The sequence below is a fragment of the Oryx dammah genome, unplaced genomic scaffold (genome assembly GCF_014754425.2).
Source record: "Oryx dammah isolate SB20612 unplaced genomic scaffold, SCBI_Odam_1.1 HiC_scaffold_13, whole genome shotgun sequence".
Taxonomy (NCBI): domain Eukaryota; kingdom Metazoa; phylum Chordata; class Mammalia; order Artiodactyla; family Bovidae; genus Oryx; species Oryx dammah.
Window position 1 is genome coordinate 1860365 of NW_024070197.1, and position 22778 is coordinate 1883142.

The 22778-nt window shown below is 46.3% G+C and overlaps 2 protein-coding genes across 4 annotated transcripts in view; both read left to right on the forward strand.

Annotated features, from left to right (window-relative positions):
- ZFP28 (ZFP28 zinc finger protein) overlaps positions 1-4898 on the forward strand; it is a 17110-nt gene extending 12212 nt beyond the window's left edge. For all 3 annotated transcript variants that reach the window (XM_040251727.1, XM_040251729.1, XM_040251730.1), the window contains one exon: positions 638-4898. In XM_040251727.1, the coding sequence (XP_040107661.1) occupies positions 638-2343 (1706 nt within the window). In that variant the 3' untranslated portion in view covers positions 2344-4898. The remainder of the gene's footprint in view (positions 1-637) is intronic.
- Positions 4899-6267: 1369 nt separating this feature from the next.
- LOC120873013 (zinc finger protein 470-like) overlaps positions 6268-22778 on the forward strand; it is a 45385-nt gene continuing 28874 nt past the window's right edge. The window contains 5 exon segments of the mRNA XM_040253767.1: positions 6268-7032; positions 13914-14040; positions 14197-14292; positions 16459-18300; positions 22423-22635. Of these exon segments, the coding sequence (XP_040109701.1) occupies positions 6808-7032; positions 13914-14040; positions 14197-14292; positions 16459-18300; positions 22423-22635 (2503 nt within the window). The 5' untranslated portion in view covers positions 6268-6807.

The following is a 22778-nucleotide window of genomic DNA, read 5'->3' on the forward strand; positions in this document are numbered from 1 at the left end:
GGTTTCAGCGGCGTTTCATGTAGCAGTGAGTGCTCCTCACCCTCTTTCACACGGGCACGGTTTCGTGCTTTCTGTAGCGTCTCCCTCACCAGTGAGGTCACTTTCCCGTGAGTCAGAGGTGCAGGGTTTCCTGGTTTCACCAGGGTTTCCTTCAGCAGGGAGCGCACTTTCTTTGTGTCAGAGGTACATGGTCTGTTGGTTTTGTCAGGGTTTCATTCAGCAGGGAGTTCACTTTCTCACGTGTCAGAGGTGCATGTTTTCTCGTTTCATCTGGATTTCATTCAGCGCTGAGTTCACTTTCCCGTGTGTCAGGGGCAGGGTTTACTGGTTTCCTCAGGATTTCATTCACTAGAGAGTGCACTTTCCCATATGTCAGAGGTACATTGCTTAATGGTTTTTTTACAATTTCTTTCGCCAGTGAGTTCACTTTTCCTCGTGTCAGAGGTGCATGGTTTAATGGTTTCATCTCCAGGGAGCTTACTTTTCCGTTTGTGTGAGGTGCGGGATTAAGTAGTTTCATTCAGGTTTGATTCACCAGTGAGTTTCTCCACAGTTTCCGTTTTAGCAGATTCTTCTTTTCTCCAGTGTTCCATAAAGGAAGTGTGTGTTTGTTGTTTATCTCCCTTCTATCTTTCAGGCCAGCAGTCTATACAGGAAACTCAGGAGTTACTTTCAAGGCAGAGTTCCTTTGCTGAAGTGGTAACAGATGGAATTTCAGACACTAAGGTAGAGCGTTCCTCGCTCAGAGAAAGGTGGGATGCTGACCGTTTGTTTGAAAGGAAGCTGGCGGGTCAGGAGACACGACTTGGGCAGGAGGCAGTCGCTGGCCACAACACCTTCTCTGAAGAGAGAGTGTGTCGGTATAACAGACCAGGTAGGTGGTTCCACCTGGACGTCTCAGAAGAGGGAGGCCACCGCCCTGACTCGGTTAAGAAAGCTTTGCCCCCAGACTCAGTGCTGATAAAACAGGCGGGAATCTACACAGGGAAAAAACTCTTCAGATGTCATGAATGCAAGAAAACCTTCACGCAGAGCTCGTCCCTCACCGTCCACCAGAGGATCCACACGGGCGAGAAGCCCTACCGGTGTCAGCAGTGCGGCAAGGCCTTCAGCGACGGCTCTTCCTTCGCGCGCCACCAGCGGTGCCACACGGGCAAGAAGCCCTACGAGTGCCTGGACTGCGGGAAGGCCTTCATCCAGAACACGTCGCTCGTCCGCCACTGGAGGTACTACCACACCGGGGAGAAGCCCTTCGACTGCCTGGACTGCGGGAAAGCCTTCAGCGACCACATCGGGCTGAACCAGCACCGGCGCATCCACACCGGGGAGAAGCCCTACAAGTGCGAGGCGTGCGGCAAGTGCTTCCGCTACGGCTCGTCGCTAACGGTGCACCAGCGCATCCACACCGGGGAGAAGCCCTACGCGTGCGAGGTGTGCCGCAAGGCCTTCAGCCACCATGCCTCGCTCACGCAGCACCAGCGCGTGCACTCGGGCGAGAAGCCGTTCCAGTGCCAGCAGTGCGGGAAGGCCTTCAGGCAGAACATCCACCTGGCCAGCCACCTGCGGACCCACACCGGCGAGAAGCCGTTCGCGTGCGCGGACTGTGGCAAAGCCTTCAGCATCAGCTCGCAGCTGGCCACCCACCAGCGCATCCACACCGGGGAGAAGCCCTACGCCTGCAAGGTGTGCGGCAAGGCCTTCACCCAGAAGGCCCACCTGGCCCAGCACCAGAAGACGCACACGGGGGAGAAGCCCTACGCATGCCAGGAGTGCGGCAAGGCCTTCAGCCAGACCACGCACCTGGCCCAGCACCAGCGCGTGCACACGGGGGAGCGGCCCTACAAGTGCCTGCAGTGCGGCAGGGCCTTCGGCGACAGCTCGTCCTGCGCCCAGCACCAGAGGCTGCACACGGGCCAGCGGCCCCACGGCTGTGCCGAGTGCGGCAAGGCCTTCAAGACCAAGTCGTCCCTCACCTGCCACCGCCGCAGCCACACCGGCGAGAAGCCGTACGAGTGCAGCGCCTGCGGCAAGGCCTTCAGCCACCGGCAGTCCCTGAGCGTGCACCAGAGGATCCACTCCGGGAGGAAGCCCTACGAGTGCAACGAGTGCCGGAAGACCTTCATCCAGATCGGCCACCTCAACCAGCACAAGAGGGTGCACTCGCGCGAGCGGCCGCCCGGCCCCCGGCGCAGCCGCCGAGCCTTCCGCCAGGCCTCGCACTCTGCGCAGGCGCGGACGCACCCGGGCCAGGCGCCCGCGCACCCCGCGTCCGCGGCGGGCCCCGCGGGCCTCTTACCCACGTTCCTCTGGAGCCCGCCCTCACTGCCGTCCCTGCCGTCCTGAGACGCCGCTTGCAGGCCGCCGATGGCCCCGCTGCAAACCCCGTCTCCCTCTTCCTTGGGTACTGTCCCGTTCCTGTCCTGCTTCCCGCCAGTTAAACTGAACGTGGAATTCGTTTACGCCTCACGTAAAAATCGGTGATGCGACCCTTCAGATTGGTGAATGTGTAAGATGGATGTAGCAGGACGAGTGGTTCATACTAAGGGATGAGTTATGTTAGCTCTTCATAGAACATTAGTTCTGGACACGGAAAAGTTACCATTGGCAACTGACGAAGAACGACAGAACAAAGCTAAGGATTTCAGATCAGGAATGGGTGATTCAAGATAGTGAGGCTTTTCCGGTTTTGGTTTAAAACTCAGTTCACAGTACTGAGTTAGTACTGGGGCTTTTCATGTATCTGCCTGTGTGAGGTGCTGTGACCTTGTTGGTAAGAGAATTACTTAACATTCTGCAAGACTTGATCATTTAAAGTCACTGGGGCTTATGAGTACATTCCATTAAACTTAAGGAACCACTAACCTCCAGGCAGATGGATCTGGACTGTGACTCATGGCCCAAGGTTCACTGACTGTGTTCAAACAGCCCATGGCCCAATTTTTAAAAATCATTTTAATGGAGAAACAAGTGAAAAGAATAATAGTTTATGGCAACATGACGATGACATGAAACTTAAATTTCAGAGCCCGCGAGTAAAGCCTGATCGGCTCCCAGCCGTGGCCCCCAGTATGGGTGCATGCTGCCTGGGGCAGCTGTCAGGCTGCAGCATCAGAGCTGAGAAGCTGCAGCAGAGACACCGTCATCCGCAAAACCTCAAGCATTTACTTACTAGCTTGCCAACTTGTGGTCCCCTGCAGAGAGAAAAAAAGTATACGAAAGGTTCTAAGTATTTGTCTGAGAATAATACAACTCTCCCATTAAAAATAAGAAAAACTCTTAAAGCAATTTTTGAATAGAGGTGAAAGGACATTATTAAAGCATCAAACAATCGGAAATATGAGGAAATAATGTCCACAAAAGGAGAAATAACGATATTTTTCTAGATGAAGTACTACCATTAAAATGTTTGTAAATTGCCGTTCACAACAGGGTCCCAGTAGGATATGTTTGCTCTGACAGTTTTAGTGGAAAACACGGAAGGGTGATCTGTCAAACATAGCAGGACATTTAAAAGAGGTTGTGGTTTATAATCAGATTGGCTTCCGTGGCTGTAAAGAGTCCGCCTGCCAGTGCAGGAGATGCAGGTTGAAGCCCTGAGCGGGAAGACCCCCAGGAGAAGGAGACGGCACCTGCTCCAGGGTCCTTGCCTGGAGAGCCCCACTGACAGAGGAGCCTGGCTGCCACAGTCCATGGGGTCCCAGAGAGTCAGATGCAAGTCAGCAACCAAACAACCACCTGTGTTTCAGATCAGGTTTTCATCACTGAGGAAGTGATGTTCTAACAATCAGTTATCCAGTTTCCGAAACAACATACCTAGACCTTACAAAGAAATATGAGACAGTTGTATTTAGCAGCTCTAATTATGACAGAAATGGCAGGCAACCCACTCCAGGATTCTTGCCTGGAGACTCCCATGGACAGAGGAGCCTGGCGGGCTACAGTCCATGGAGTCGCAAGAGTCGGACACAGCTTAGCAACTAAACCACCACCACCAAACACAGGAGAAGGGCTTTACTGAGTAGGACACGGAGCCCTGGAAGACACGAAGACAGTAAGCCAGCCCATACAAAGACTCAAATCGACTTTGGCATGGCAGAAGGTGCCACGAGGATGTACTAGAAAAGTGGCAGAAAATAACCATGCGTACGAATGACCGTGTCGTTTAAGAGCAGAGTGCTGTGACATACAGGGCAGGGAAATAGGAGGTGCCTGCCGACGGGCACGTCGTGCTCGAAGAGCCCAGAGAACACGCGCTAGGCTCTTAGGCCCGTTGGTCAGAAAGTTACAAATTTAGTACCAGTCTTGACTCTCAGATGGCTTAAAATCTAACCTGGTTGATACGCTGTACCTGTATCAGTGTGGGAAACAGGAGGCTGCTCATCATCACCCTTGTCAGTGTGGCTGCTCTGGTTTGGGGGGGCAGCGTGGCAGGACCTGTCTGCTTTATAAACATGCATTCCTTTTGAAACAGTAACTCTAGATCTACGAGTTTCATCCCACTGGAATAAATATGTAAGTAGAAATAACGTTTATTGCAAAGTTTTAATTATGACACAGATTGATGACGTTGTGATTATTCAATACAGTGTTGTCCAGTTAATATAAAGATGAAATTCTATGTTTGCTCCTGTGGAGTATTGTCGTACACAATATATTAAATATGTGATTTGCAGAACCTTATGTGTAAAATGATCTTGTAGTCATATAGAGTCCAAATATTTACTATATGTGTGTGTGTGCATGTGTGTCTATATATGAGGTGGCTAAAAAGTTGACTCAGGTTTTCCATGTTAAACCCCAAATTAAGTTTTTGAGCAACCCAATCTGTGTATTTTTTCAAAATATATTGAAATCTGTTTTTGTCTTTAACACATGTTAGCTCTTTGTTGGCACTTTGTCTTTCTTCATTTTTTATTCTGTTGGACAGTACAACAAGCCAGTCAGATTTTTCATTCTTTGTATTTTGATTGGAAACTCAGGGCCAATATTAGGCTTCATATATGGGTTTCCCTTATGGCTCAACTGGTAAAGAATCCTCCTGCAATGCGGGAGACTTGGGTTCAATCCCTGGGTTGGGAAGTTCCCCTGGAGAAGGGAACGGCTGCCCACCTCAGTATTCTGGCCTGGAGAACTCCACAGAATGTATAGTCCACGGGGTCGCAGAGTCGGGACATGACTGAGCCACTCTCAGTTTTACAGGCCATACGGGATGTTTTCTTTTAGTTCACTCCTCAGTTTGGTTGGCTCTGCCCCTCCTTGTGCTAGTCACCCCTGGACTGCAGAGAGGTGGAACTGAGTCAGCCTTTGGAAGCAACCTCAATATTTCTGCATCTCTACCTATCTGACGCATTTAAATGATGCCTGCTTCCCCACATCCTAGTTTTGTTAAGTTCTTTAGATCTTCAAGGCCCCTGGTATCCTTCCAATACTGTAACTTCGAAGTTAAAGTCATCTTTTATTCTCATGTAGAAATTGGTGATTCTAGAGGGTGATTCTCAGAACTACAGAGAAGCTGTGTATTGAGGACTGGTTGAAAGAGATCAAAAGAGAAACGAAATCCCATGTTTTATTAGTAAGGAATACTCATGATACAGCAGGATCACAAGCCCACTGCGCACAGGGGCTGGAGAGCTCTTAGCAAAAACTAACGGCGATGAGAAATGCTGGCTTCAAGGGTAAATGTGATGCTCTTTTACAAGTGAATTAGATAATTAAAGTGAAACGTCAGTTCTTCGACCTGTGCGGGCTAAGTCGCTTCCGTCGTGTCCGAATCTATGCGACCCTATGGACTGTGGCCTGCCAGGCTCCTCTGTCCATGGAATTCTCCAGGCAAGAATACTGGAGTGGGTTCCCCCGGGGATCTTCCCATTCCAGGGATCCAGCCGGTGTCTCTTAAGTCTCATGCACTGGAAGCCGGGTTCTTTACCACTAGCGCCCCTTGGGAAGCCCTCTTCAATCGGCAGACTGTTGGAAATTACCTGCCTCCCCTTGCCCCCGATCCCAGCCACCACATATGTACACACAGTCATAAAGCATCCGGAGAAATCCGAAATCTCCAACCTCTGTCTATCCTGGAGGCTCTGCCCACTTCCCAGAGCAGCCTCGGGCTCCATGCGCCTGCGCGCTCCACGCACCCTGTGACCCCGCCCACTAGCGGCCACAGCTCCCCGGGTCTCCGCTCGCGGAGCCTAACAGCTGCGCCTGCGCAGTGCGAGCCCGGGGACGGCTCCCAGGAGCCCCCGGGAGGTGGCCGGTACTTCTAGGACCCGGAGTCGGGGCCTGTAAGGCTTCCAGACCGCCCCGTCCCGGAAGAGGAGGCCCCAAGCCGTTAGAGAGGGCGGCGGTCGCCAGGCAGCGGAGGGGAACCCTGCCTCAGCAGCCGAGTCGCCCGGCGTCGAATGCCGGCGTCCCTGTTGGGACTCAGTTGCCCAGGGGCCCTTGCGCTGTGAGGACTCGCCCGCTGCTGGCAGGAGTTGAAGCCCGGACCGAGTCTGGCCGGTTCTGAGGAGAGAGTCCGGTCCGGGTGGCCACCGCCGCTGAGCCGGGCCCAGGGAGGCGCCAGCGGGTCTGCGCGCGGGAGGGCGGGCGTCGTGACCGTGCGCGCGTGACTGGGCGACCGTGACCGACAGTGCGTGGAGGGTGTGACCGGGAAGAGGAGGCGGGTACGCGCGCGAATGGAGGGTGTGTCTGTGCAGGTGTGACAGGTGACTAGCGGGCGGCGGCGGAGGCTGGTGTGTGACTGGGGCTCGCGTCTCTGCTCCTGTCTCTTGTGCGCTTTGCCCGTCCCAGCAGCGTGCATTGGAACGAATGAAGGATTCTACGTGGCTGAGAGCTGGAAACACCCCCGGAGGAGACCCCCCCACTCCAGTCCAGCACCCCCGACTCCCCCACCGAAAGTTCGGTGTGGCCCACAGCCTGGGAATCTTGGGAAGGGGCCCGGTCGGCGTGGGGCGGCTAAAGCCTTTCTTGCCTGCCCACCTGGAAGATGTGGAAGTCGGAACACCATACATGTCCGCGGGCCTGAGTATGGAGGTAAGGCTGGAAATGGGGGTGGGGGGACTGTTCGTGGGCCCAGGGACTGGAGGGTGATGGCCCTGGCCTCAGACTCTGGTGGACGCAGAAGTTCAAAGATGTAAACGGTCACCTAGGGCCAGAGTATGGAGCTGAATTCAGGCACTGGACGGGACTCGCGCTCCCCTTACAGGTCTGTGTGGGTGTCTCCAAGGACCCAGGGGAGAGAGCCTTCAGGATTAGAACATTACCTCTGACTGCTCTGCTGCTCTTCAAGGAGGACCTCAGTATTTAATTTTTTTTTTTAATCTGTTAGTGTTAGAATATTCAGTTCAGTTCAGTTGCTCATTTGTGTCCGACTCTCTCTGACCCCATGAACTGCAGCACGCCAGGCTTCCCTATCCATCAGCAACTCCCAGAATTTACCCAAACTCATGTCCATCTCGTCGGTGATGCCATCCAACCATCTCATCCTCTGTGATCCCCTTCTCCTCCCACCTTCCATCTTTCCCAGCATCAGGGTCTTTTCCAATGAGTCAGTTCTTTGCATCAGGTGGCCAAAGTATTAGAGTTTCAGCTTCAGCATCAGTCCTTCCAATGAATATTCAGGGTTGATTTCCTTTAGGATGGACTAGTTGGATCTCCTTGCAGTCCAAGGGACTCTCAAGAGTCTTCTCCAACACCACAGTTCAAAAGCATCAATTCTTTCGAAGTCAGCTTTCTTAATAGTCCAACTCTCACATCCATACATGACTACTGGAAAAACCATAGCTTTGATTAGATGGACCTTTGTTGGTAAAGTAATGTCTCTGCTTTTTAATATGCTCTCTTGGTTCGTCATAGGTTTTCTTCCAAGGACTAAGCGTCTTTTAATTTCATGGCTGCAGTCACCATCTGCAGTGATTTTGGAGCCCCCCAAATTGCACTGTTTTCTATTGTTTCCCCATCTATTTGCCATGAAGTAATGGGACCAGATGCCATGATCTTAGTTCTCTGAATGTTGAGTTTAAGCCAACTTGTTCACTCTTCTCTTTCACTTTCATCAAGAGGCTTGTTAGTTCTTCTTCACTTTCTGCCATAAGGGTGGTGTCATCTGCATATCTGAGGTTATTGATATTTCTCCCGGCAATCTGGATTCCAGCTTGTGCTTCTTCCAGCCCAGTGTTTCTCGTGATGTACTCTGCATATAATTTAAATAAGCAGGGTGACAATATACAGCCTTGACGTACTCCTTTTCCGATTTGGAGCCAGTCTGTTGTTCCATGTCCAGTTCTAACTGTTGCTTCTTGACCTTCATACAGATTTCTGAGGAGGCAGGGCAGGTGGTCTGATATTCCCATCTCTTGAAGAATTATCCAGTTTGTTGTGATCCACACGTCAAAGACTTTGGCATAGTCAATAAAGCAAAAGTAGATTTTTTTTGGAATTCTCTTGCTTTTTCGATGATCCAACAGATGTTGGCAGTTTGATCTCTGGTTCCTCTGCCTTTTCTAAATCCAGCTTGAACATCTGAAAGTTCATGGTTCACATATTGTTGAAGCTTGGCTTGGAGAATTTTGAGCATTACTTTGCTAGTGTGTGAGATGAGCACAATTGTACAGAAGTTTGAGCATTCTTTGGCATTGCCTTTCTTTGCGATTGGAATGAAAACTGACCTTTTCCAGTCCTGTGGCCACTGCTGAGTTTTCCAGATTTGCTGGCATATTGAGTGCAGCACTTTCACAGCATCATCATTTAGGATTTGAAATAGCTCAACTGGAATTCCATCACCTCCACTAGCTTTGTTTATAGTGATGCTTCCTATGGCCCACTTGACTTTGCATTCCAGGATGTCTGGCTCTAGGTAAGTGATCACATCATTGTGGTTATCTGGGTCATGAAGATCTTTTTTGTATAGTTCTGTGTATTCTTGCCACCTCTTAATATCTTTTGTTTCTGTTAGGTCCATACCATTTCTGCCCTTTACTGTGCTCATCTTTGCATGAAATATTTCCTTGCTATCTCTAGTTTTCTTGAAGAGATCTCTACTCTTTCCCATTTTATTGTTTTCCTCTATTCCTTTGCAGTGATCGCTGAGGAAGGCTTTCTTGTCTCTCCTTGCTATTCTTTGGAACTCTGCATTCAAATGGGTGTATCTTTCCATTTCTCCTTCGCTTTTTGCTTCTCTTCTTTTCACAGCTATTTGTAAGGCCTCCTCAGACAGCCGTTTTGCTTTTTTGCATTTCTTTTTCTTGAGGATGGTCTTGATCACTGCCTCCTATACAAAGTCACAAACCTCCGTCCATAATTCTTCAGGCACTCTGTCTATCAGATCGAATCCCCTGAATCTATTTGTCACTTTCACTGCATAATCGTAAGGGATTTGATACTCAGCCATAAAAAAGAACGGAGAAGGGAATGGCAACCCACTCCAATGTTCTTGCCTGGAGAATCTCAGGGACAGAGGAGCCTGGTGGGCTGCTGTCTACGTAGTCACACAGATTTGGACACAACTGAAGTGACTTAGCAGCAGCAGCATGAAAAGGAACTCATTTGAGTCAATTCTAATGAGGTGGATGAACCTGGGCCCTGTTACACAGAGTGAAGTGAGTCAGAAAGAAAAACAAATCTCGTATTTAACACAGACATGGAATCTAGAAAAATGGTCCTGATGACCCTGGTGTGCCTGGTGGCGGTAGAGATGCAGCCCTAGAGGGTAGATTTGTGGACACAGCTGGAGGAAGAGAGGCTGGGGAATTGAGAGTACCATGGAAACATATGTATTGCCATGTGTAAAGCAGATACCCAGTGGGAATTTGCTGTATGATGCAGGGTGCTCAAACCTGGCGCTCTAATGGCCTAGAGGGGTAGGAGGGAGGTTCAAGATAGAGGGGACATGTGTATACCTATGGCTGATTCATGTCAATATGTTAGAAATCAATACAGCATTGTAAAGCAATAATCCTCCAATTAAAAATTAATGAATTTAAACATCTGTTAGAGTCCTGTCCCATTTATCACTGGGATGAGACGTGGGAGGAAGGCGAGCTTCACAGCTTCATTTGGAGTGCTGAGGGACCCCAGCCTTTCCATGGCTTAGTCACCTTTTAGTAGGTGACCAGAAATACTCCCCCATGGCTGCCTCACACTTCTTTGTCTCCAGCCACACCCCTTCACAACCAGAGTGAGTAAAGAGGCGGGGGGAGGAAACATTGCCCATAGCCTCTTTGTTCTTCACTTGTTTTCCTGCATGCAGTAATGGTAGCTAGCATTTACTGAGTGCTTTCTCTAGGCCAGACATGGTCCTGAGACCTTTGGGGGATATTAGCACCAGACCTCAAAACAGTATGAACTGGAAGCTATCTTATCTCCTTTTTACAGATGAGGGTACTGAGGCATAGAAAGGACAAGTAATCACTAGTAAGTAGAGGAGCCAGGATTCACATCCACGACAGGCTGAGTCTAGAGTCTCCCTCATTCTGGGTCTCATGTAAGCCCTTCAGCATCTGCTTGGGGTGACGTTCTTAACCACCTTTGACAGTTGAGAAACTGACCCTGAGAGGGTTAAATAAGTTCAAGAGTTCAGATCCCAAGACCTCCACTGCAGGAGTTTTTTTCTTTAAACTTTCAGACCCAGCTTTTGTTATGTAAAATGAGGATGATATTATATATACTGTTACAAGGATTAAGTGAGCTCCTACCTGTGGAATACATGGTGTAGTCCCTACCACATAATAACCAGTGCTTAATAAGTGTTCGTGCTTTTAATCATCATTATAATGCTTTGAAAAAGCACTGGAGTTTAGAAGAAAGAAACCAGAATCAAGTCAGTTTATCCTCTTCCTGATTGAAGAAACTTGGCTCAGGGGACAGGGGACTTCTTCAGAACTAAAGTTTGTCACAAAGCCTAATGGGAACCTGAGTCTCCTGACAGGTTTTTGGTCCAGCTATCTGCAAGCCACATGGACTCTGTTGTAACCAAGGTGGTAATACTTCTTTCTCGGGAAGATGGCTTTTTTCAAGTCTCTTAGACTCTTTGCAAATCCTTAGTAGTTCGTTGCACATGGGAGATTTCTTTCTGTTATATTCTGGTGTCTGCTTGAGTAAATAACTTGGGTGGAAGTCAGGCAAATCTACGTTGGTGACTAGGCTCCACTGTTTACAAGCTTGTGACTTGTGCAAAATACTTTACTTCCCAGAGCTTTCATATGTGAAACTGTGACAAGATTCCCCATTTTTGTTGAAGATTCTGAAGGTCAAATCAGAGTTTTAATATGTACAGCATGCCTCATACATCTCTGTTGTTAATGAAAGGGTGGATTTGGCCGAGAGAGAGATTGTGCTCAGCCTGGAAATCCAGAGCAGAGCAGAACCCCAGCTGTAAACTAAAGGTTTCCCAGCGACTTCCTGGACTGTGAGAGGAGGGTGCAGTAGGAATGGGAGCATGGCGTAGAGAACAGATGGAGCTGAAGGGCGATGTTTCTGGGCTGTGACTATCAGAGCTTCTCAGTTTCGCATCGTTCCTTTCTCCTCCTCCCAGCTCTGCCCTCTCGGGGTAAAGCCCTTCTCCACATGAGGAGCCAGGAAGTAGAGGTGATGGGAATTGAACTTCTTAAAGCCATGTCCCTGCTTAGTATTCCCTTTTTTCTCCTAAAGTACTATCTTGCTTTCCAGGATTTTGGCAAGTTTGTTTCCTTCTGAAAATTGGAACATTGGGATTTAAGGAAGTGCAGCGGAAATGGTAGATCAGTTCAGTTCAGTTGCTCAATCATGTCTGGCTCTTTGTGACCCCGTGGACTGCAGCACACCAGGCTCCCCTGTCCATCACCAACTCCCGGAACTTGCTCAAACTCAATGTCCATCTAGTCAGAGATATTTCTATGTAATTCAATCGACTATTCTTTTGAATTTAAAATATCTTAAATGGTTGAAAACAAAACTAACAGCTTAGGTTTGCTGAGCAGAACAGGACTTGAACACAGGTGTTCTGGCTTCAGAGACCATGTGTGGGAGAATATACTTTCTAGTCTTCATATAAGCTCTGGTAGCTTGTAGCTGTGCTCTTTCTCGTGTAACCTTTCTCATGCCCATAAGACAGATATTTTGGCTGACATATCAGCCCACTGCAGATACTGTTCTGCACACAGAACAACTCCTTATGAATCCCGTGTGATCCTTCGCTGGCCTCAAAGAAGTAATGTACACGCTCCTTCCATTTCCCTCATATGTTTGCCTTTGTGCTTGATTTCTGGTTTTTGACATACTCCTCTGAGCTCTGTCAGATAAGCTTCTAATAAATATGCTCTCAGCAGTGTCCTCAGGGAGTTGCTCTTCCACAAGCTCTCCCTGCGCTGTCTCTCATAATCCTGTGTGTTTATGAGAATTATTTCTGTGTGACTCTTAACTACCATAACATACTGAAATTAGTAAAATAAAATATAAGTAAAGCTTTTATTGAAATATTAAGCCAAATGTTTCACCTCTTTCTGGGCTCCTCCTCTTTCATTCCCATCTTTACTTCATCATTATCATAGATAACAATTCTTGAGTACTTAGCCTGTACTGTGCCTGTTACTTCATTTAATTCTCAGAGTCCTGCTCTAAGGTAGGTACTGAAATTATTCTCATTTATTTTAGGAGGGAAATCTTGAAGCACAAAGGAGTTGATTGACTTGGCAAAGATCACCCAGCTAGCCAGTGCTAGAGTCTGAACTCTTAGGAATAATCTGACCTTTTTCTCTGGTCTTAGTCAAGACTGCTGTATATTCAAAACTCATTCTTAGATATTTATGGAAATGATTCTTAGCTATCAATATAAATGAAATCACAAAAAGAGGAACGGAAAATCTCCCATCAGCCCTAGAACCAGCCTCACTCCATGGTTGGTTATAAGTTCAGTTCATGTAACCAGACACAGGTTGCTTGTCATGTGCTTACCTCGTATGATCTCTCCTGACACTTCTCAGCAGATCATCAAAAACACAGTTTGCCAAATGAGTTCTCTCCTAATCCAAACATATTTGTATTTCAAAAGAGAATAGTACTGCTAGGCAGTTTTTCTTTCATTTTTTTAGGCAGACCTCGGTATCTCAAGAACACTAAGATTTCTTAGAATATATTGTGGAGCTCGAAGTCATGCTCATCAGGTCAGCCTCATTCCTTGAAACTTTCTATTGCAGTCCCAGAGCTCTTTAGCTTCTCCATGTAGAAAAGTGAGCTAACTCCTAACATATAAAATAATTCACTGCTTCGTAATAGTCTAGGGGTTTTGTTTTGTTGTGTGTTTTTGGCTGCACTGCAAGGCATGCAGGATCTTACGGGTTGAACCCATGTCCCCTGCAGTGGGAGGGAGCATGGCGTCTGAACAACTGGACTGCCAGGGAAATTCCCACGGTGACTGTTGTTGTTCAGTCACTGTTGTGCCCTGCTCTTTGCGACCCCATGGACTGCGGCACACCAGGCTTCCTTGTCCTGCACTATCCCCCGGAATTTGCTCAAATTCCTGTGGATTGAGTCACTGGTGCTTTCTAACCATCTCATCCTCTGCACCCCCTTCTCCTTCTGCCGTCAATCTTTCCCAGCATTAACGTCTTTTCCAATGAGTTGGCTCTTTGCTTCAGGTAACCAAAATTCTGATGACACTCTGTTTTGAATGCAGTCAACATTTTTTCATGTGAGAATATCACCTCACACCATAAAATGCTTTAAGAGCAGAGAGCATCTCTGTATTTTTCTTTTTCCTAATATGTAAAGTGTAACTAGGCAGAAAAGTTGTTCAGTTCAACTAACTACTTGATCTCTATCATTTAGACACCCCACTGCAATTACTCACCCAGTTATTTTTTTCCTAACTTATAACCCTAGAGCCAGCTAAGTCAGGGGCTGAATGCTAATTGTGCAAGAGGACATTTGTGTAATTTCAGGATGCAGTGACTTTCATGGATGTAGCCGTCGACTTCTCCCAAGATGAGTGGGAATGGCTGACTCTTGCTCAGAGGACTTTGTACAAGAAAGTGATGTTAGAGAACTACAGCAACCTGGCTTCACTGGGTGAGAGCATATGCCGCCTTCTATCTCCCCTTTGGAGTCTTTCCACCTCAGTAGTCTGTCATGTCTTATCAGCATTTTCCTACAATGTTTCTCAGTACCACTTAGCTCTGGAATATCCACAGCATAGATAATTTTCTTGTTTTCTCTTACATACAGGTCTTTGCATTTCAAAACCAGATGTGATCTCTTTACTGGAGCAAGATAAAGAGCCCTGGGTGATGAAAGGAGAGTTGACAAGAGGCCTGTGCCCAGGTAAATGCAGGATGACTACAGCTAGGAAAGCAATTCTAAAGGTGTTTCTTCCCTCTGATACTTGTTGGAAAATACCTCTCCAAGTCCTTCCCAAATTGAAACCTTTTGTTCTACAACTATTTTTTTTTTTTTTGGTACCATTTTAAATGTTATGGACAGAGGAGCCTGTCAAGCTACAACTGAGCAGTTGAGCACACACATATACACAGCCTTTTCTTCATTTATTTTTGGCTGTCCTGGCTCTTTGTCGCTGCGCCACAGCCTTTCTCTGGTTGCGGTGACAGGGGCGACCCTTCGCTGCCGTACAGGGGCGACCCTTCGCTGCCGTGCATGGGCTCCTCCCGGGCTGGCTTCTCTTGCTGCAGAGCACGGGCTCTAGGTGAGCAGGCTTCAGCAGTCACGGGACATGGGCATAGTAGCTGTGGTGTACAGGCTTAGCTGCCCTGCAGCATGTGGGGTTTTCCCAGACCAGGGATCAAACCCATGTCCCCTGCATTGGCAGGCCAATTGTAAACCACTGGACTACCAGGGAACTCCTCTACCAGTATTTTTTAAGTGGGTCTTTTCTTCTTTTCCCCACTGGTACAACATACCACCTTTACTGATTTTCTACCAATACCAGTCTGTTTCTGAACTCTGTTGTGTTCCATTGATGTTTACCTAGTTCTGCTCAAGTACTATATTGTTATAATTATTCCTGATTTTGAGCCATTTTTTAATTCTTTAGGCAGATTTGTGTCTAATTTTTCAAACTTGTTTAAATGTTTCCTTTCTTTAAAATATGACTTATCAAGTTAACCAGTATATAACTTCTGTTTTTCTCTCTGCTTTTAATCATTTTTCTCTTTGTTGTTTCTTTTTTATTGTTGTTATTTCTTTTTGTTTTGTTGTCTATGCTTTTTCTTTAATCCCCCTTCACATCATCCCACCCCTTGAATTGAAAAAGTTTAGTTCTAAAAGTTGTTAACTTTATGACTTCATGTATTTTTTAATCTGCATTTTAAAACTCATCCACTTGAGATTCAAAATAACATCTTTTGATACCTATATGAAAGATGAAGAAATTAACTCACTAATGTTACCTATTTCCTTCTTCTTTGTCTGTCTTCTCCCTTTTATTGTACTTACTAGGAGTTTTTGGCTTAGGTTACTTTCTTCAGTTTATTAGTTTTTTCACCCTGTCCTGCTTAAAAGATTTTTTTTTGGTTTAGAGCAATAGATGAGAGCCTGTGGACATGTACTGCAGGGAAATGAGCTTCAAGTGAGGAGGTTAGTTTATTCTGAGGCTTGCTGTGTGGCCTTTTCCTGCTTTCAGTTCTCAAAGTTTCAAGAAGTGGATGTTGGTAGGTCACTAACACTGTATGTTAATAAACAATAAATAATTTTTAAATGAATTAAGCATCCAACTCAAGATATTAGAAAAAACAATGAATCTCAGGAAAACTGAAATAAGTTACACATAGTGATTTATATTGCTAGAGATAAAAGTATAAAAGCTGTCAGGACAAATGAGAGAAGACACAAGGAAAGAAATAATGGTAAATGATGCCTAAGTACTTAAAAGAATGATATGAATCCATTTTTGAAACTCAACTATTTGTAAACAATTTGAAAATCTAAATGAAATGGATGATACTTTATGAGACTATAATTACCAGAACTGACACCAGAGACAGAAAATTTGAGCAGACCAGGTACCACTGAAAACATGTAGGAAGTCATTTAAGAACTGCTTCCTCCCAAAAAAGAAGCAATTAACCCCAAATAGTTTCACACAGTAATTATATAAAGCTTATAAAGAAAAAAATCATTGTTTGAAGTTTTCCTTGACAGAGAATAAAAAGGAGAACTATTTTAAAATGTTATTGTGAAGATAGTGTAACATTTGATACCAAAATAGCATCCCCAAAAAGGGAATTATTAATGCAACAATAAATATTAGTACAATATCTTAAATAAAAAGTCATGTTGAAATAATATACCATAGCCAAGGAGGGTTTATTCTAGAAATGCAAAGATGGTCACATCTCCTAACTTGAAGAACTATCAAAAACATGTCCCTTTATAGGCTTCAGCAACTGTTGTGATTCACATGGTTTTGTTTTGTAAGTTTCTGTTCTTCTAGCATTAAATAAAGGAGATATTTGCTTTCTTAATATCTTTCAGACTTGGAGTACGTGTGGATGAAAAAGGAATTATCTCTAAACCAGGACATCTATGAGGAAAAATTATCTCAGGCAATGATAATGGAAAGACTTACAAGCTATGACCTTGAATGTTCCACATTAGGGGAAAACTGGGAGTATGAAGACCTGTTTGAGAGGGAGCTGGTAAGTCCAAAGACACATTTTAGGCAAGAGAGAGTCAGTCACATAGATACCCTTATTGAGAAAGGAGACCACTGTAACAAATCTGGGACAGTTTTTCATTTGAATACATTATGTTATATAAAACAGGTATTTCCCATCAAAGAGAGAATATATAATTTTGACACAGATAAGAAAAGCTTAAAGACACATTCCTTTGTGAAAAAAGACAAGCAGGTCTATGGAGAAAAGAAACTTTTGAAATGTAACAACTGTGAGAAAACTTTCAGCAAAATCTCAACTCTTACTCTTCATCAGAGAATTCATACTGGAGAGAAACCCTATGAATGTCTCGAATGTGGAAAAGCCTTTAGCCAGAGTGCCCACCTTGCTCAACATCAGAGAATCCACACAGGAGAAAAACCCTTCAAATGTACTGAGTGTGGAAAAGCATTCAGCCAGAATGCTCATCGCATTCAACATCAGAGAGTTCACACTGGAGAAAAACCTTATCAGTGTGAGCAGTGTAGAAAAGCCTTCAGCCAGCTTGCATATCTTGCCCAACACCAGAGAGTCCACACTGGAGAGAAACCCTATGAATGTATCGAATGTGGGAAGGCCTTTAGTTATTGTTCATCCCTGGCTCATCATCGAAGGATTCACACTGGAAAGAGACCCTACAAATGTACTGACTGTAGGAAAGCCTTCCAGCAGAACGCTTCTCTTATACGTCACCGAAGGTACTGTCACACTGGAGAAAAGCCCTTTGATTGTATTGCCTGTGGGAAAGCCTTCACTGACCACATAGGACTTATTCAGCATAAGAGAATTCATACTGGAGAGAGACCCTATAAATGTAAGGTGTGTGGAAAGGCTTTTAGCCATGGCTCCTCCCTGACCGTCCATCAGAGAATCCATACAGGAGAGAAACCCTATGAATGTACTATCTGTGAGAAAGCCTTTAGCCACCGTGGCTCGCTCACTCTTCATCAGAGAGTCCATACTGGAGAGAAACCCTATGAATGCAAGGAATGTGGGAAAGCTTTCCGGCAGAGCACGCACCTCGCCCACCATCAGAGAATTCATACTGGGGAGAAACCTTATTAGTGTAAGGAACGCAGCAAAACCTTCAGCCAGAATGCTCATCTTGCACAGCATCAGAAGATGCTGGAGAGAAACCATATGAATGTAAGGAGTGGTAAGGCCTTCAGTCAGATTGCTCACCTGATTCAGCACCAGAGAGTTCACACTGGTGAGAAGCCTTATGAATGTTTTCGATGTGGGAAGGCCTTCAGTGATGGCTCCTATCTTGCTCAACATCAGAGACCTCACGCTGGCAAAAGACCCTACGCGTGTCTCGAATGTGGGAAGGCGTTCAGACAGAGGGCATCCCTGATCTGTCACCAAAGGTGTCACGTGGGCGAGAAAACTTACAAACGCAGCATCTGTGGAAAAGCCTTTAGTCATCGTAAATCCCTTACTCTGCATCAGAGAATTCACACAGGAGAGAAGCCTTACGAGTGTAAGGAATGCAGCGAGGCCTCCAGCCAGATACTAGAGAAAGGCCGTGTAAGTGCAAAGCGTGTGGAAAAGCGTTTAGGCAGACTGTACATCTTGCTCACCATCAGCGAAGTCATACTGGAGAGTCATCCTCGGTGGTTCCCTCTCTCCCTACCACCACGTCCTCTAGTTTCAATCTTCTAAATATTTCTAGAATCTATCACTTTTTTCTAGGTCACTGTGTCATTATCACAGTTCAAGATGCAGCCATCTCATTTGGATTTCTGCATAGCGTTACAACCGTATTTCCTCTTGCTCCCCTCAAGTGTATTTTTAACACTGTAGCCAACTGAATCTTTTAAAAATAAAGAACTTATTCATGTTACTTTTCCATTTAAAATACTTATTTTGAAAAATATGTTAGGTAATCCACTTAAAGCATTTAGCATGCTATCATAGACTTATAATTAGTGCCATTAAGGTAGAATTTTCCTTACAGTGATGTTAAGCTACAAGTATAATAAGCCAGTAGGTCAAGACTAAGAAGCCTAAAATTTTAGAGTAAACAGAGAACTCTTTACTCTCCTTGTAGGTCAGAAAGATGAACACATTCAGAATTGAAAGATTCTATGATATCCAGGGTAACATGGTGGCTTGCTCTTCCCTCTGTATGAATAAAAAGACATCTACTGGAGGAGGAAATGGCAACCCAATCCATACTGTTGCCTGGGAAATTCCATGGACAGAGGAGCCTGCTGGGATGCAATCCACACGGTCGCAAGAGAGTCAGACACTACACAGGGACTAGACAACAACGTTTAGCAGAATAAGGCTTTACACAAGGAGACGTCTGGCATCACTGATGAGGGAATCTCACCTCACCTGGCACTGAGAAGTGGGACTAGGCTAGTCAGAGCAAAAGCATTTGGTAGAATGTGGGACCTGCCAGGAGAAAGTATTAAAAAGAAACTAAAATGAACCGGCTAGAAAACTCGAGTAGGTTAATAGCCATGAAATAAGCTACAAAAGATAGTTCAACACTTTAACTGTGGAAAAGTACCACAGACAATTCCTGTGATACTGAATTATTCTAGCATATAAAATAAATACAGTAAAGCTTCCCATCTTGTTCTGTGAGACGGACAAGACAAATACCAAAAGAGGAAAACATACATATTGCAGTTGGCTTTTGAATGTAGATGTTAAATATTTTTTAAATATTAAAATGCAGAGGAAATGAAAAGCTAGACATGTCTCTATAGACATACTCAGTCTGGCAAAGACATTTCTTCCCAAGTTAAATACGTGAATTCACTGGTACTCCAGTAGAAGTCCCACTGTGTAAGTTGACAAGCTCATTTTGACCATCTGTATGGTACTGTGATATAACAAGGAGTATAGTACTGTACTACCCATTAAATTTAGTTGAACATTTACTGATGTTCCAGGCACTGTTTTAGGTGCTGGGGATGCAGCAAGGTGTGAAATGTACTGGGAAAAGTGTGATCTTGCAGATTTAGTGGGAAAAGACAAACTAGAATGTGAAATGCAGTGCTGTATGGTGAGTATGTGCCATGCACCACGATGTGAAGCGATCTAAAGAGGGACCCAGGGGGGTCCAGGCTGCTGGCAGCGGATGCCTCACACCCCCAGGACATACGGGCGTTAGAGCCAAGGCGTGAGGGGAGAACTGGAAAAAACTGTCAGCCACAGAGGACAGAATGAGAGTAACTGTGATAGTCTCAAAGTGGAGAATTACGATGCTTTGAGTGTTTCAGGGAGAGCTGCTGGTTTAACAAGGTTCATGAGAGTTCTTTTCACCCTTTGTGAATTGTGATTTAGAGGCTGTTAGAGATTTTTGTTTTTATTGTTTTCCTTTATATATATTTGGCTGTGCTGGGTCTTAGTTACAGCCTGCAGAATCCTTAGTTGCGGCATAAGGGATCTAGTTCCCTGACCAGGGATCAAATGTTTTCATTTTGTTTTGGCAGCAGTCTTACTGAGCTATAACTCACCCACTTAAAGTATATGATTCAAGGAATTCCCTGGCAGTCCAGTAGTTAGGACTCAGCACTTTCACTGCTGAGAGGTGTGTTTGTGTGTGTGTGTATGTGCTCAGTGGTGTCTGACTCTCTGATGCCCTGGACTCTAACCCGTCAGGCTCCTCTTTCCATGGAATATCCCAGGCAAGAATACTGGAGTGGGTTCCCATTTCATCCTTCAGTGTTCCTTCCTGACCCAGGGATGGGAACCGAGTCCCTTGTGTCTCCTATGTTAGCAGGAGGATTCTTTACTGAACCACTTAGGAAGCCATATATATAATTCAGTGTCTTTTAGTATGTTCAGGGTTGTATAACCATCACCACATTTAATTTTAGAATATTTTCATCATCTAAAAAGAGATCCCCTGCCCTCTAGTAAATACTCTAACTCCTGGTGGACAACACTTATACCTGGAGCACTTCATACACCTGGAGCACACTATCCAGAGTGCTCCGGTTTCCTCTTGGCTGCTGCCTAAGGCCATGTGAGGGGAGTTCGTATCCAGAGGACACAAGCACTGGAGAATGGCGTTTGGGGCTTCCTCTTTACTTTGGCATAGAGGCTCAGAGATAGGTGGTCTTATCAAGAGCATGTGGAGATTTTTGATTGCCCTTATATATGATAAAAGGGATTTTTCATTTCAGTGGGGCGAAGGCAGATTGATCAGATGGCCTTGGGACAGTTAGCTCTCTGGAAAGACGTAGATGTATGCTTTGCCCCTGATGAAGTTCTGACAGAGCGCTAAATGTACAATACTAAAGTACAAGAAAAACAGAATATTTCTGTAACCTTGGCTTGAGGCACACTTTCTTAAGCAGTACACATAATGCAGGAGGTGACATTAAACTGAGTAACACTTCTGTGTGAAACCATCAGTTATGAGATATCTTAACTGATATTGTGCTATATTAAATGAAAAGCATTTTTTCAGACCTGTAATCTAGTGTGAACTCATAATATCAAAAATAAACACCTAAATACATGTTTTTCTGTTTTTCTCTGCCCAGTTTTCCTTACCTTCTTCTTTTGACTGTAATCTGCTTTTGAGTAGCTGGCCATACCCTGTGTTACAGTTGAGTACATGAGGAAGCATGTAACTCAGGCCTGCTCAGAACACAGATTGTCTCAGTTTCCCCCACCTCCAGTACCTTTCCCCATGCCTAAGACCATTCTGCTTCTTGAACCCAAAATATCTCCAGCCCCCCCCCTCAGGCTCAGGGAGGCAGGTGAGATGTTCTCGCACCTCCTTGCTTGGCTGCCTAGGAATAAACCTTTTCCTTGTTGCAAACGTTGTCTTTCTTGCTGTGCCTTGGGCAGATGAACCTGGTTCGGTAATAACGGATACCATCCTTACAGGAACCAGGTGAACGGTACACTGGGTCTCTATGATTATATCTGCATTTGTCAAAATATTTAATGGACGTCATAAGACTAGCTGACTCTTCACATTTCTGTGGCCACCCAGACATTTCAGCAAATGCTCTTGTGCTTGGCTTTGTGATTTATGGTGTAAGAGGCCCAGCCGGGAGGCCTGGTTCCCACCCTGGCCCGCCATGGTCTTCCTGTGCTACCTGTCTGGTCTGTGCCACTGTCTCACCTGGAAGCTTGGTTGTGAGGGTTAAACACGTTATTAAGTCATAAAAACGCCAACAACAGAAGCTGGCATATAAGTTAAGTTGCTCAGTCATATCTGACTCTCTGCGACTCCATGGACTATACATATACAGTTCATGGAGTTCTCCAGGCCAGAATACTCGAGTGGGTAGCCTTTCCCTTCTCCAGGATCTTCCCAACCAGGGATCGAACCCAGGTCTCTCGCATTGCAGACAGCTTCTTTACCAGCTGAACCATAAGGGAAGCCCAAGGATACTGGAGTGGGTAGCCTATCCCCTTCTCCAGCAGATCTTCCTGACCCAGGAATCAAACCTGGGGGGTTTCCTGCATTTCAGGTGGATTCTTTACCAACTGAGCTATCAGGGAAGCCATAATAAAAAGGGCGAATCCTGTTTTTTTCTTATGATCGTTTGTTACTTTGCATCTCTGTATGTTTCACAAGTTTTCTATAATTCAGCTATTTTGTATAGCATCACGCTGAAGTAAGCTGCCCAGAAGCATCCCTCAGTCCAGCCCAGGAGATGGGTGGACCTGGCACCCTCCTTTTGTGGAATATTCTCTCCTTCTCCCCTCTTCCCCTCTAAGCAAACCCTCTCCTCTCCACTCGTCTGCCCTTCCCTCCCCCATCTCTCTTCCTCCACTCCCCGTCTTCGTCCTCTCTTCCCAGCCCTCGCTTCCTCCCCTCTTCCTACCCAACTTCCTTTGGCCGCGGCTCCGGGGCCGCGCGGGCCTCTGGGAGTGGAGGGGCGCGGCCCCGGGGCTCGGGTGGGTTCCGCGCCGCGCGCGGGCTTCTGGGAAGTGTGGTCGGGCCGACCGCGCAGGCGCCGCGCGGCCCCGGAGCGCCCATCGCGGAGGTGGTCGTCCAGACCGAGCGGCGTGGGTGAGTGCGGCGGCGCCGGGGTAGGGGCGGGAGGCGAGGGGGAGCGGGCGGGTCGGTCCCGAGAGGAGGCGTGCGGACTGAAGGGGGGCGCCAGGGTCCCAGTGGGAACTGCGGGCTGAGGGGAGGGTGTGCCGGCGGGGAGG